General features: G+C 37.7%; 2 protein-coding genes across 3 annotated transcripts in view; one reads left to right on the plus strand and one right to left on the minus strand.

The window, feature by feature from the left end:
* The window catches only part of GALK2 (galactokinase 2), a 97,673-nt gene extending 85,782 nt beyond the window's left edge, over window positions 1-11,891 (plus strand). For both annotated transcript variants that reach the window (XM_023527837.1, XM_023527836.1), the window contains 2 exons: window positions 3,908-4,109; window positions 10,110-11,891. In XM_023527837.1, coding sequence (XP_023383605.1) covers window positions 3,908-4,109; window positions 10,110-10,317 — 410 coding nt within the window. In that variant the 3' untranslated portion in view covers window positions 10,318-11,891. The remainder of the gene's footprint in view (window positions 1-3,907; window positions 4,110-10,109) is intronic.
* The window catches only part of FAM227B (family with sequence similarity 227 member B), a 142,081-nt gene continuing 138,246 nt past the window's right edge, over window positions 10,708-14,542 (minus strand). Inside the window, exons 11-12 of the mRNA XM_023527838.1 lie at window positions 13,609-13,678; window positions 10,708-10,801 (exon numbers count right to left, since the gene is read on the minus strand). Coding sequence (XP_023383606.1) covers window positions 10,718-10,801; window positions 13,609-13,678 — 154 coding nt within the window. The 3' untranslated portion in view covers window positions 10,708-10,717. The remainder of the gene's footprint in view (window positions 10,802-13,608; window positions 13,679-14,542) is intronic.

Raw genomic sequence — 14,542 nt, forward strand, 5'->3', positions numbered from 1 at the left:
AGACTGAATATGAGATAATATTAAAGAATCATTGGTAATTTTGTTAGGTGTGATAATAATATGTAAGAAAATATTTTTATTTTATAGAGATGCACACTTAAATATGTAGGAAGGAAATGTCACATCTATAATTTATTTTAAAACACTTCAGCAAAATATCAATGGAAACAAATATGGCAAAATAATAATTGTTCAATCTAGGTGATGGGCTCTTGGAGTTCACTGTAGTATTTTCTTCACTGTTCTGTATATTTGAAAATTTTTATAATTCAGAGTTCTTTTTTAAAATCTTTGCAAATCAGAATATAGTAGTGATTTGTCAGCTAAATAGCACTACTTTAAGATTGTAGTGGATATTGCTTTATTGTGCCTTTTGTGCTACAGTCGTAATAGCAGTGGACCTGGAAACTAGATGATTTCTTCATAAATGGGACATTATAATAAAAATGAATCAATATTCTCTCCTCACGCCCCACCCCCATCCCCACTCCCATGTTCTTATTTTGTTAACTTGGCTTATGATTATGGGAAGTGAAGTAGTTCAAAAGCAAAACTGAAATGCATGGAATCCTAAAGCTGGTATTTTAAACATTTTGTTTCAACCTCAATTGAAAAAAAAAAGAACAATCTTAAAGTACAGTTACCAAAGTTATTTTCCTTCTTTTCAAAATGTATATAATTACAACCTGGATTATATCAACATATGTCAAATTATTAGCTTGTCTCAGGTATGTACATGCCAGATAATGGCCTACCTTTTTCCTTTTCTTTTCAGAGATTTTGAGGAGTTATTGTTAAATCTACCTATGCTTGCTCTTTAGACAGTATGTTTTTGCTGACAGTCTATGTCAGTATTGGGTATTGGTAAGAGTATTTTTACCTTGGGATATTTTGATACCCAGACTCTAAATATTCTCATTTCCCTTGAAGTTATTGGTGGACATAACAAATTCATACTGCAGTGTGGGCTAATTCACACATGACTTGGCTACTGAGGAACAAAACATGTTTGTTTTTATTCCCACCTACATTTAACTTGTAAGTTCTTTTTTTTCTTATTTTTCCTCCATACTTGGCATCAGTAGTTGCAGATTCAGTACCAAAGGAAATCTTGCTGCCCGCTCTCCTCAGCCTCAACACTAGTAAGCTGTGAGCACTGGCACCTCATTTTCTTTAAAGCCAGAATGCCTATATGGAGACATCTTAATTTTGAATTTGGATTAAAAATCAAGTCCTAATCATATCATCATCAACACCAGACACCCATCAGAGCCCCCGTCATGTAAGGCACTGCTGAAGGTGCTATGAGGTAAACGGTTGTAGTTGTGGAATGCATGGAACTAGAAGATTGGGTTTCTGTCTCAGCTGTTAGCTTTGTGGAGATAGGAGAAACCATTATTCTGGGAAGTACATGATAAGCACCCAAATGAGTGCCATGGACTTCAAGTATGGTACACATTCAGAGTCAAGATATAGTTTCCAGCCGGGGCCATCATGGCTTCATGGAGCATGTAAAATTTAAACTGTACCTTTCAGAAAGAGGTATATTTTGACAGGGAGAAGAAGGGCAACAAACTATTTCTGTGTGGACTAATGCATATACTCAGAGGCAAGGAGTGTTTGGGTAACTACAAATAGGCGAGTTTGGCTGAAGGGAAGAGTTCCTATTGGGACTGTGCATGTTGAGTGCAGGAATTTGGATCATGGTAAACACTGGAGAGGCAGTAAGGGTTTTGAGTAGGAACATAAGTAGGGCTGTGTGTTAGGAGCTCAATCCGACAGTGTTGACCTGAAAGTAGATTGCAGGGCAGAGAGATTAGGACAGGAATATCAATTGAGTGATTGCTGAAAAATAGTTTATATGGGAAAGGGAATAAAAGTGTAAATTAGGGTAATGACAGTGAGAATAGAAGGGAGGGATGATTATAACACACATTGTAAAAGAATAACTGATGACTGAATTCAGGTCCTTTTTGAAAAAGAAGAGGAAAATTCACATGAACTTGCATCATTTCATTGATGCAAGCAGTTACAGTTAACAGTTTAATATATCTAACATGGCTCAATTGAGAAACTTTGAAAGAAAACTTTTAATTATTAATTTATAGAAAAGTTAGCCTCACACTTATAAATACTAAACTTAAATCTATTGATTGGTTCATAAGTGGAATGTATAAGCACTTCTGAAAAACTAGTAATAGTTTAAGAGAGAAGAAACTGGAGGTAGAGCCTGGAGGAGACAGTTGTGTAGAAAAGGCTGCCTTGAAAGGATGGTCAGTGTCCTTCAGTGGAGAGACAGAGCCAGCGCCAGGTGGCTCTGCTAGGAAGGAGCTGGCAATAAATCTGCTGACCTTACTTTTCTCCCTTCTCTCTCTTGCTCGTGTTGTCCCTTTGTCCAATCTAGGTGGCAAGGGAACTGGCTGGTGTAATCCATACAGGTCAGCCTCCTGGGGGGCAGATAGCAGGGTGGGGAAGGGCAGAGAGTAGCACTGGGGTGCAAACGAAAGGTAACAGTCACAGTTAGCTTTCTCTTTACAAAATATAACAATGTGGGAGAAGGCTTGGAGGAAGTTCTTCAAAGAATAATAAAATGTTAGAGCTGGAAGGATCCTGAGAAGTAATTCTCAACCTCATTTTAGAGATTGAGAAATAGTGCTCTATTGAGGTAGTAACTTGGGGACAGCTGGGTGTCACAAAGCTGAGAAGAAATGACAGACCTTTCGATTCTCAGCCCTGGCTCTTTCCAGTGGGCCAGGCAGCTGCCATATATTTTCCAGAATTTTCCCAGACCCACCACACCAGCTCGGCCACTGTTCAGCACAGGTAAAAAAGTCTCAGTTGTTATTCAAGGGAATGTGTAAATAGTATAGGCATAGTCAGAGTCATTGTGGATAGTATGGAAAATACAGAAATGTGTCAAGGAGAAAATAAAATCACCCATAATGTACCACAGAGGTAATGACTGTTAATATTTTGGTGCTTTCTTATAATTTTTAATTATAAGAAATATAATTATGCATATATATGTATGCAAAATTAGTATCAATTGTACCTATGGTTTTGTATCTTGCTTTTTCACTTAATAATGAATAATTTCCCATGTAGTAAATTGTGTTAGAATCTGAGTTTTAATAGCAGTAATATATTTTTTAATATATGTAGTATAATTTAAAAAGTGTTTCTTGTTATTAGATATCTGGATTGTTTCCTTTTTCTGTTATGATAAATAATGCAGGATGTATATACAGATATATATGTATATATATATATGTGTGTGTATATGTATATGTGTATACACACATATATATACACATATAAAAATAATTGTGGTTATCTCTAGGATACATTTTTATAAATAGAATTGCCAGCATAAGCATTTTCACTGGTCCTTTCTGGTGGGTCACACTGAAAAGAATTTGGCTCTGGGGTCAGATGTCCCGATCTATTCCTCTTCTGCCACTTTCTGGATGTGTGACCTTAGGTGTGTTACTTCATTCCACTGAGCCTCATTCTCTTATCTGTTAAACCAGGATCATCCCTCCCATCCCTTCTTCCCCATTCTGTGATGAGGACTCCATGAAATAGTACCTTTAAAGTGCACAATACGTGTTACCTCTTCCCTTCTATGAGAGGAGTCAGTTTGCACACACGTGTGCACATGTCTGGATGTGTCGAATGAAATGAAGAAAATATAAGATTGTTTTAGTGTCAAGTAAAAGTAAAATTAACTTCAAAAGAGATCAATTTAGAACATAAAGAATTCTTTCGGTGAAAGAGAGACCTTTTTAAAGTCTAACGTATTGCTAATGAAGACAGAAATGGAAGTCCTTGATTACTATATTTTTCTTTGCACTGAGTTGTCCAGTTAACTATTTCTAACCTGGTCCCCATCTCCTTCCTTTCTAAGTGCTCATCTTCAAACTCTACCAGCGGGCAAAGCACGTGTACAGTGAGGCTGCGCGAGTACTCCAATTTAAGAGGATATGTGAGGAGGCACCTAGCAACATGGTCCAGCTTCTGGGGGAGCTAATGAACCAGAGCCATGTGAGCTGCCGGGACATGTACGAGTGTAGCTGCCCTGAGCTGGACCAGCTGGTGGACATCTGTCGGTGAGGCTGAGATAGTAGCATGGCAGGGGCTGGGGGATGCTGCCAAAGAAATTGTTTAAATTAATGGAAAAAAAAGTAACATTTTCATATCTTCTAAATGAAAGAAGATCCTTCCTCACTTCCTATATAAGGGGCTATCTGTGATACAGAGCTGGACTTGTTTCTCCCTAAATATCTGTGTGATGAATGACTGGAGACCTGACTCTATGGTTTTATGAGGCTCCATGTTTGGAGTCAGTTCTTTACAACATCATTAGAAAGACTTTTCCATCGTTGGATAAGTAGGCATCTCAGGGAGCTTTTTTCAGACATATGGACCCTGTTGTTATTTTCTCATGATGTTTTAATCAGTGCTGTCCACCACACTCAGCTCTGTCAGCATCTCCTGTTCGGTGCCTCAACTTTGCTAATTTTATTTGAGAAAGGAGAAAAGAAGGGAGAAAATGGAAAGAGGGCCTCAAGCCTGATTGGAGGGTATGGCAGAAAGGGTAGGACGGGGAGGGATGTTGCCGAAGGAATTACTCAGAGAGCCAGCATTTCCTGCCTTCTAGGTTTAAGTTAGGCAATTTGAGGAAATAAAGACTAAAGAAAGCCCAGTTTATAAATGGTCAGTTGAGGCAGAAATGTAAAGAGGGAAACTTTCACAAAGTCGGCAAACAACTTCCTTATAATTGCTAGAGAATGGGGATAATAAGGTAGAATAGTCCCTTTACCCAGAAGGGATCTCATTGACCTTGGGAGAACTGAAAGGGAAATTGGGAGAATTCTCAAATGGCTGGATGTTATTTCCACTGTGAGAAAATAATACAGGATTGTCTGCAATTAGTAATGCAAATATAATTTACCACTTGGCGCCTATGGCTTGCCTCACTCATTGCCACATTCCCAGCCTGAAAAATTAAAAGCAAGTAGCTCTAATGATCACAAATGGCATGTGCAACCCAACTTGTTGAGACACTTGAACACAACATTGATGACAATAACTGCTGTCGTCAGTGTTTGCTCACTAAATGCCAAAAAGCCTTCCAGAGCTTTTTTTCATTATAAGCACTCTTTTCAAAAAATATCAAGAGCCTAGTAAATGGAAGGGACAAATATTGTTCTGTTTTGGACGTAAAAGGAAGTGGAATGATTCGTGCAGAAATCAGGAAGAAGCGTCTTTGCCTGGATGGTAGTCGAATAGTTTGAATCCCACCTGAAAAGCTGTGGAGGGGCGTTTGCCAGCAATTCTCTAATAAAACTTTTCCTGGGATGGTCAACCAGCTCTGGCTCTTAAGGAGCTTACATTCTCATGGGGAGAGGGCAATTTACAACATAAATTCAGTAGTAGTGATAAATGCTATGAAAAAGAAAAAAGAAAAAAAATAGACGGGATAAAGACTACCAGGGTTGAGTGGGTAATCTTTATGTGGAAGGGCCAAGGAGGCCTCTCGGAGGAGATGATATTTGAGCAGAGACCGGAAGGAAGCAAAGAAATGAGGACAAGTAGAGAGGCTCAGAGGTGGGTATCCGAGGTGGGGACCAGGCTGTCACACGTGAGGAACAAGAAGACTAGTGTGGTTGGCGGGCAGTGAGGCGAGGGCAGGAGGTGATGAAGTAAGAGAAGTAGTGGGGAGCCATACCACATGGGCCTTGTAGGCCATTGGTAGGACTCCGGCTTCTAGTAGAGAAAGGTGGCAGTGGAAATGTTAAATGATTCTATGCCAGATATGCCTTGAAGGAAGATTCAAGACAATTGCCCTGTGGGTGAAAGAGAAGAATCAAGGTGACTCCTGAATTTTTCTTTGTTTCTGTAAAAGCCACTTTTTTGGGAAGTGAGATTTCACATTTCTGGGTCAGAATAATCTTATAGTACCATTGGCTATGAGAGCAGAAAGTGTAGAGATCCTAGAAGGCATGAAGGTTAAGTGATTTGAACAAGTTAACATACTCAGTGGAGGAGGGAAGCTGAAATGGGCTCAAGGAGGAGCCCTGCCAAAGACAATCGATTAGCCCTCCTGGTCCACTGTGGCACTTTAAAATTCCTTTAGTTTTCCTGAAGACCTGTTTGGAAACTATTTTCATGGAAAGACAACTAATTGAGTGAATGAATGAAGGATGCATATATCTGGAATACTCAGGGCACTATGTACAAGCTAAAGTCTTCACGTGATCTGAGCTAGATTGTATTCGAAAGGTGTCTCTAGGTAGCTAGTCTATAGGACAACTTATGGGAAGCCGCTTTATGACTTAAGTGGAGAGAAAGGGGAAAAAGGGATGGAGATCACCAATGCTTGCTGTTTTTTTTCAGTTGAGTCTTTTACTGTTCTTCAAGAGAAAATTAGTTGAGAATCCAAAGAAAGGGCCAGGGAAAGAGAAAGAAACTACACTTATGCTATTAGGCTGTTTATTTTTTGTTTATTAAATAAATGTAGAAAACTTCAGTTATGTGGAACAAAGCATAATAATGAAGGAAAAAGATGAAGCTTGCCCAATCATAAAATATCCCGTTTTAATGAACAAAATGTAAATCTTAAGAAATGGCTAAATTTTAAAGTAAGATTTACTGAGGAACACAAAACAGTTTTGAAACCAAGCCAATTTGTGTGAGACAGCCCATTTGTTATTGGTTTTCCTGATAATACTTAAGAAAAAAATAGTTAAGGCCTTTTATTTCAATTTTGACACTTGTTGAAATAAGAGATGACTCATTGGTAGACCAAAAAAGGTTACAAAAGTAAATTTGCTGTCTTCCTCAGAAGCCTTTCAACAGCTTTATTCCATGGCTGTGCTGCTTAGGTCAGAATGAGGGAGAATGAAGTGCACATTCCCGTTAGGATGTTCTTTCCCCATGACCTTAAGTGCTGATCTGTACACTTTGCCAAGGGAAAGGGAGAGAGCCATTTCAGCTGCTCTTAGGGCTTACTTCTCGTTGGGCCTCTGTCTTCTACTTATTGTCGCCCCCAGCTAACATATATATGCCCTACGCTGGAACTACACCAACTGGTCTTCAGTGGCCTTTAGTGGCTTACATTTCTAAAATAGACTTGTAGTCATATTTTCTTACACTTTCTCATTTGAACAGTATTTGAAATCTGTGGTTTCTTCAATCTAAAGCAATCTGAAAGTGTTTCTAACCTGGCTGTAAAAATAATAGAAATTGTTCTCGAAGGTCTGTTTTTCTGAGATTCTAGTAAAAAAATCTAGACTTCAGAGCAGAAGCTAAAATTCTTTCCAGATAAAGGCTATATTATTGACTATATATGCACGCACGTGTGCATGCGCGCGCACACACACACACACACACACACATTCTGTCTCACATAATTGACTTGGTTTCAAAATTTTTATATTTCTCAGTAAATTCTACTTTAAAATCTAGTCATTTCTTAAAATTTACATTTTGCTCATTTAAAATATTTTTTATAATTGGGCAAATTATAAATTTTCCTTTATTATACTGTTTCACATAATTGAGACTTTGTAATATTAATTTAATAAAAAGTGTCTGAGTATATATTTTGATATTTTAAAACAAATATAACAATCCAGCAGCCTTTTATTAGAATCTACCAAATGCCTGGAACTATGCTCGACTGAGATTAGAGAGATATAAGCTATCCCTAAATTTAAGATTTTTTGAAATAGTTAACATCCATTTGTGTAATGTAAAAATATTTACTTATTTTGAAATAAATAAAATTGAATTGAAATACAATCCACAATTCCTTGTTTTTCCTTTTTGTAGTTTGCAGCAAAGTTGGGTCTTATTGGATCTCTCCCCCATTCCATTGTCCTGTGCCTCATACCTTAGTAAGTGCTTTATGTTCAAATCAGTTCATTTAAAAGTAGGCAGTTTTAGTCAGGCTATATAGCGTGCCTGGAAGGTCAGTTATATGAATACACTTTTCAGTGATAAAAGGATTCAAAGGAACATGCTGTAGAATCTCCATCTCTCTGCTCTTCTTGCCTTTGTTTAGTACATCGTGCTTTTTAAGGCAGAGGCTGCTTTTGTTGTTTTGATCAACCCTTCCATATTATTCCCAATCCAGTCACCACAATCATCAAAGTGGTATTTGGAGGATTTTAGGGTTTCGGTTTTCATTAACTCTTGTATTGCTTCTCTGATGATTGCCTCTCAGGATCTGTATCTTTAATGTCTCACTGTTCTCCCAGGAAAAAACGCAAAAGTGAAAAGTTCACTAAACACCCTTGACTTATCTGCTTTCCATTCTTAATTTAAAGCTTATATTGGTCTCCTAACTTGTAGATCTCTCTCATAATTTCTATGGCATATGCCAAAGGGCATGTTAAACACCAGTGGGGAACACAGCAGACAGGGCCTTCGTGTCCTGTGAGTGTGTATAGCTAGGCAGGATGCTGACCAGCTGCTGGGGGCAGACCCTGATTTGTGATCACAAGTGCCATTGACTCAGGGCAGAAGGTTATTTATAAGAACACTTATGATTCTCTTTTTGGGAAATTTGAGCCTTGACGATTTCAGACCACGTGGTTGATGTAGTCCAGTCCATTTTTATTTGCAGCAGGCAGGATCGTGACAGAGCAGCTCTGGAGACTCAGAAATGAAATGCATTTACCTAGAAAGACTTCTAGCTTCTGCTGTCCAGAAACTGGAAGGATACTCAAGAAAATAGCTCCTCTCTCCCCACGCAGCGCAATTCCTATGGATTTTACAGCCACTTAGAAACAACATTCTCAGGTTGCTCTATGTTCACTTTTGAAATTACAGCTTTCAAAAACTGTTCAAATGAAAATGTGTGAGAAAATATGTCTAGAAATCCATTGAAGACCATAAAAGACCTGGTCGACTTGAGTCCAGCAAAATGGCATAATTTGGGTCTTAGAAAATCAAGTAAGAGGGCACAGTGTTCTTTTCTAGGTGATGCCATGGTCTCCCAGATACACTTGCTGACACCTCGGTTTCTCTCAGTGTTCTCCACAGGGAGAGATAGTTTGATGTGGCTGCATATGACAAATTTTTCTTTTTAAATTTCAAATCACCAAGTTGCAAACTGACCCTTTGCCAGCCTGAGAACTCAGAATAATCCTAGAATCCCAGAGTCAAAGAAACTTTACAGCTAGGAGTCCGGGCTCAGTTTTAGCTAATGGGTCATAAGCTGAATGTTTGAAGGACAGGAGGAGATGAGTAATCTTTATTTATTTGCAAGCATTTTTGTTTTTTTACTTAAACATCTATTTTCACTTGAAATGCATATTTTAATGAATGAAATAGATGATGAAAAGAAATTAATTGAGAAAACCATTGAGGGAAAAATGAATTACTGGTGTGCAATAATTCTGATGTCCTAGATAGAGTAGGGGTAATATTATACGACATTTTCCAGGAAGTAAAGTAGGTCATGTAGATGGAGAAAGGGACAAAATTGTGCTAAATTACTTATGAAGTTTTTAATCTATGAATTTCGAATAAATTTTATGTGGAAGAATTGGAAGTATATGTTAACTTTTATTGTCAGGATAAACTGCATCTTTTAAAGGTGAGTGATCCTTATACTTTGCGTAGGATCTCTTGCTTTGGTATAAATCTTAGGTTTGAAACTGTGCCTGGTTAATGGTGACTAAAATTACCCCTTGCTATGTAGTGGTTTATATAGGAGTTTCTATCCCAATCACACATTTCATCTGATGATAAATTCTGAGGCCAGTTGTCAGACCAGCTCCTGAAGATTCCAGAAAGTCACCACCACGTGAAGAGTTGTACAGCAATTACTTGCCATTTAGAGCCAAAACCAGGGGCTAGTTTGAGATATAATTAAATTTCAAATTACTTTCTGCAACAGTATAAATTTTCTAATTTCCTAAAATGTTTGACAACACTGAAAAAACCCACAAAATAATCTCTCTCTCCCCCTCCCCCTCCCTATCCCCTTCCCCTTCCTCCGCCTTCAGAACTTGGGTAGGCTGTGTGTTCTATAAGCACCAGGCAAATCACTCTCATTTTCATTTACAGGTTCTAATTTTTTTTTCTCATTGTTTTAGGAAGTTTGGGGCTCAAGGGTCACGACTTACTGGAGCAGGATGGGGAGGCTGCACAGTATCAATCGTACCGGCCGACAAGCTGCACAGCTTCCTAGCAAATGTGCATGAGGCTTATTACCAGAGGAGCAACAGGAGCCTAGCACCGGAGAAGCAGAGTTTGTTTGCTACTAAACCTGGAGGCGGGGCTTTGGTTTTCCTTGAGGCCTAAGCAATGTAAAAAATCTCAGAGAAACTATTCAGGGCATTTAGGAACTGGCAGGACTTCTTATGCCACAGTAAATTAATCCTCTTTCTGTTTTATATTATGATGAACGGTTGCTATTATCAAGATGTATTTCCAAAGAAATGGTCGAACACTCTCTATTCTTCATAATGATTATTTTTTCCGTCTTAAAATATGTTTTCTACCAATAAGAGCCAAAATTATGGTTGGACAGATCTCTTAAAAATGATTTACTGGGATTTATTGATTTCAAGATTTCTAAAGATGAATGGTAAAAAACAATACTGACCTCATGAATTGGATTCGAATTAAACATACTGCTACAATTAAACCAGTACAACTAAATTGTATGCAATATTCTTAAATCATTTGTTTCTGATTTCTCTTAGTATTCGTCCTCAAAGTTGTAGTCCTCCGATGTTGATGAAGATAGTGATGCCAGAAATTCTCTCTCTTGATCTTCGAAAGGCTTTTAAAATAATACGTAATTAAAGATTAACAGATTTTCCTTGACATTGCATACTTGAATGTGAGAGATTCCCCCAATTATCAAGATGAGAAGAATTACTTAATTTTTTAAGAGATGAATTTAGGAAGAAAATCTCAATCATTTAATATTTTTTAACCATGTGATTTCACATAAACACTCACTTTCAATTATTTTGGCCCTGAGCTTTCTCTATCATTTAGCAGAGACCTTAGATAAAAGACACTTTAAGTCTTTATCTCTATTCACAGTGAAATAAAGAATTATGTGGATGATAATTCAGATAATTCGGTTTGTTCATGGAGTTTACTTTCTTCCCACTCTATCCTCCCTTTTCTCAAATGCCTCTCTATTCCCAGAGGCAAGCTTACTGTTCTGGGGAACACTACCTTGCATCCCTTTATTGTGTGTCTCACAAGGTGTGCTGATATGCGGGTAAGAGTAGGAAAAGGCTTAGAGTTGGTTCTGGGAGTGGGTAGAGGTGTTGGTGGGTGCCTGTACATGTTTATTCAAAGTGGGCAGAAATGTATGGCAATTTATCATCATGTGGTGCTGATAAATGAATGGCTTTCTCTCATGGGTAGATGATAGGAGGGTCTTCCTGAATTATATGAAGATTTAGACCGAAAAGCATTTTGGTGATGTAGTCAGATAATTGAGACAGCAGTGGTCTTATGGCATGAATTATCCAGAAAATTATCACAATTTTGTTTTGTTTACTGATGTGAAATTCAAAGATTGGACACTATCATCTTGAATCTCAATTTCATAGAGGCAAAGGCAAATCAAAGTTGGTTGCTCAAAGGACAATAGTCATATGTAAAGTACTAGGAAATCCATTATTCTAATGTAAAATAAACTTCCAGTGCATTTTCATTCCTAGCAGAAAGGTAAACATTTGAGAAAGCTTAAGTTGAAATTATGAGTTTTTAAAACTCAATAATACAAAATCTAAATTGATTTAAAATTATAATCCTTTGTTTTTTTAATACCTTTCCATTCCCCACAGAAGATCTGTGGTTAGTATGTAATCTTTAAAGATATCTGCATTACAGTAAAAAAAAAAAAAAAAAGGCATTTGCTATTGCTTTGTTATTGTATTTAAATTTCTCACTATGAGATTTCTTCCTTGCAATAGGTAAGTAAAAATTTTCAGCTTGCACCCTGCTTCGCAGGACATAGTTGTTCAAAGCCAGGGATTCACTCTGCATTTGAACTTTTAAATCAAACCATCATCAAGTGTTATTCTAGAAATTATGAGAGGTATCAAACTCGTCTAGAAAAGATGGTGCTAGGGCCACTGGGAAAAAAGCTTCATGAAGAAGATGGAATTTGGACAGGTCCCTGAAGGATGAGTAGAATTTGGAAGCTGGGGAGTAGACATTGCTGATGAGCAAAGTATATGAGAAGGGGTAAACATAGTACATTCAGAAGGCTCAGTAGAAGTGAAGGGTTTGCCTTGGGATATAGTAGAGAAAAACAGATTGGCGATACTGGCTGGAGCCAGCTTTTGAAGAGCTCTTAAGTCTAGCATTTAGATCAGGAGTTGCAAACCAATAGCCCATAGGCCATATCTGGTCTACAGATATATTTTGTTTGGCCTTTGATTCCTAATCAGAAATTTTACAGAAGAATCTGGATTACTGATGGTGGAAGATCTGATAACACTTTGGCCTCCATTCCTGTAGGATAACAATGAACTAGAGCTGAGGAAGTAGTTGCTTGGTTTAGATGAGGCAGAGATTCTCCAGTGTGCTACAGTTTTCACAGTGCCTTATAATTTCCTTGATACTCAGGCCATTTACCATTTATTAACTGAAGTCAACTTGTCCTTTACCACTACACCTGGGATTTAGGAATTTTTATACTAAATAAATATTTCTCTGTACCCATATCTCTAGCAGTAGTAGTTAAGAAATACCAAGAAAAATGAGAGAAAGAATTTGTGTGTGTGTGTGTGTGTGTGTGTGCGCGCGCGCGTGCGTGTGTGTGTGTGTGTGTGTAAGTATAGTCCTATTTGTTTAATACTAAACACCCAGGTATTTTACTCCTTTCTATCACACCTTTCTGGCTTATATAAGAATCAATTAGATTATTTGACCCCTGTTTTTTGACATTCACCAGTAGCCAATGAGGATTGCTCTAGATTTTTGAATGAAAGCCTGACATGCTGAAAATAAAAGCCTTTCTCTTATTTCGGACATCACATTGTCCAACTTTCAGATTTATTGTACAATAATCTGTACATGTTCTTGCCTATTGGAAGGGAAGAAGGCCCTTCGGATTTAACAGGACTGTCCACAAGCAGAAGAGGAGGGAACACAGAAAACTGGAAAGGTGGAGCAGCGTCCTTTCTTTTCTTTCTCACTCTTGAGCCCTGTTTAGAACCTTATCATTTCTGTCTTACGTTTCCATCAACTGAGGGTAGGGACCATTCATCTAACATAGTAACTGGAATCCAATATATTTTTGTTGAATTATTAATGGAAAATAAAACATGACTTCAAACACCAATAGTTTTCTGTTAATTTGAAATTCTGACTGCAGTTACAGGTTTTCAGTTGCATAAACTGTCCCTGGTCAGAAGCAAGGGATGGGGATAGTGGGCATGAAGTTGTCATATAAAACAGAGATTATACTAAATGTACATATGAATGATTAAACAACAAGAATGTACTCTATCTTGCCACCGTAACTTGGATGTGAAACCATATTTGTTTATTATTGTCCAGTCTATAGAAGAGAAGCTAGAGAGAGCATTATCAATTATTTCCCAAAAAGAAACATACCAGGTTATGTAGGAACTTCTCAAAGTCATCCCCAGCTTCGTAAGGTTTCTTGGTAGCCTTTGCTTGGAGTCTAATCATGGAATAAAGAAAATCGTTAACCAAACTTTTTTTATACTGACACCAACTAAAAGCCAACATTTACAAAGAGTTTAATATGTTGGGCACTCGTAAGCACTTTACAAATATTAATTCAATTACACTTACAACAATCTTATAAAATAGGTACTACTATTATATTGTGAGGAAATAGACTTAGATAGGTTAAGTAACCTGTCCACAGTCATACAGCTAAAAGTAATAGAGGATTTAAACCCAAGCACTGTGACCTGAACCCTAAATTTCAGCCACCTGTGACACTCTGTCCCAGCAGTGAAGCATCCTCTCCAGAGAGATGGTTCACACAGTATTCCCTTAACTGATCCCACTGCCAGACTCCAGTGCAGACTTTAAGAAGTGTTAGTGGAGACAGAAGAGTAAAAGGAACCAGCAAGGTAAAGATCTGGGGGAGAAAGAGAGAGAGAAAAATGGAAAAGGCTGAAGGGCGAGGGCGCTTACTAGACTGTAAGCTCGTTGAGGATGGGAATCCAGGAATGTATTGTGATTCCGTCATCAAGTACTCATTCAAGAAATATTTATGAAGGAGATGAAGAGTTGAATTGAGGCATCAGGAGCTCTTCAGAGATCTATGGATGAGGAAAGAAGCAGATATAGCCTAGGCAAGGAAGGATAGGAAATTGGAACAAGGGAGAAACTTTATTAGCAAGAGAAACACGAATGAGAGAAAGAAATGAAAAAAGATATAAGGCTATTAATTTCACTGGCAATTTTCAAGTGAAACATTTTTAAATGATTTCTTCCGTGAAATTGGTAGGAAGTAAAAATGTCTGAGAATTCCAATCATAATTTGCTGAAGCATAACATTTGGATTAGCCAA

This window comes from Pteropus vampyrus, unplaced genomic scaffold (genome assembly GCF_000151845.1).
Source record: "Pteropus vampyrus isolate Shadow unplaced genomic scaffold, Pvam_2.0 Scaffold19, whole genome shotgun sequence".
Classification (NCBI taxonomy): Eukaryota; Metazoa; Chordata; class Mammalia; order Chiroptera; family Pteropodidae; genus Pteropus; species Pteropus vampyrus.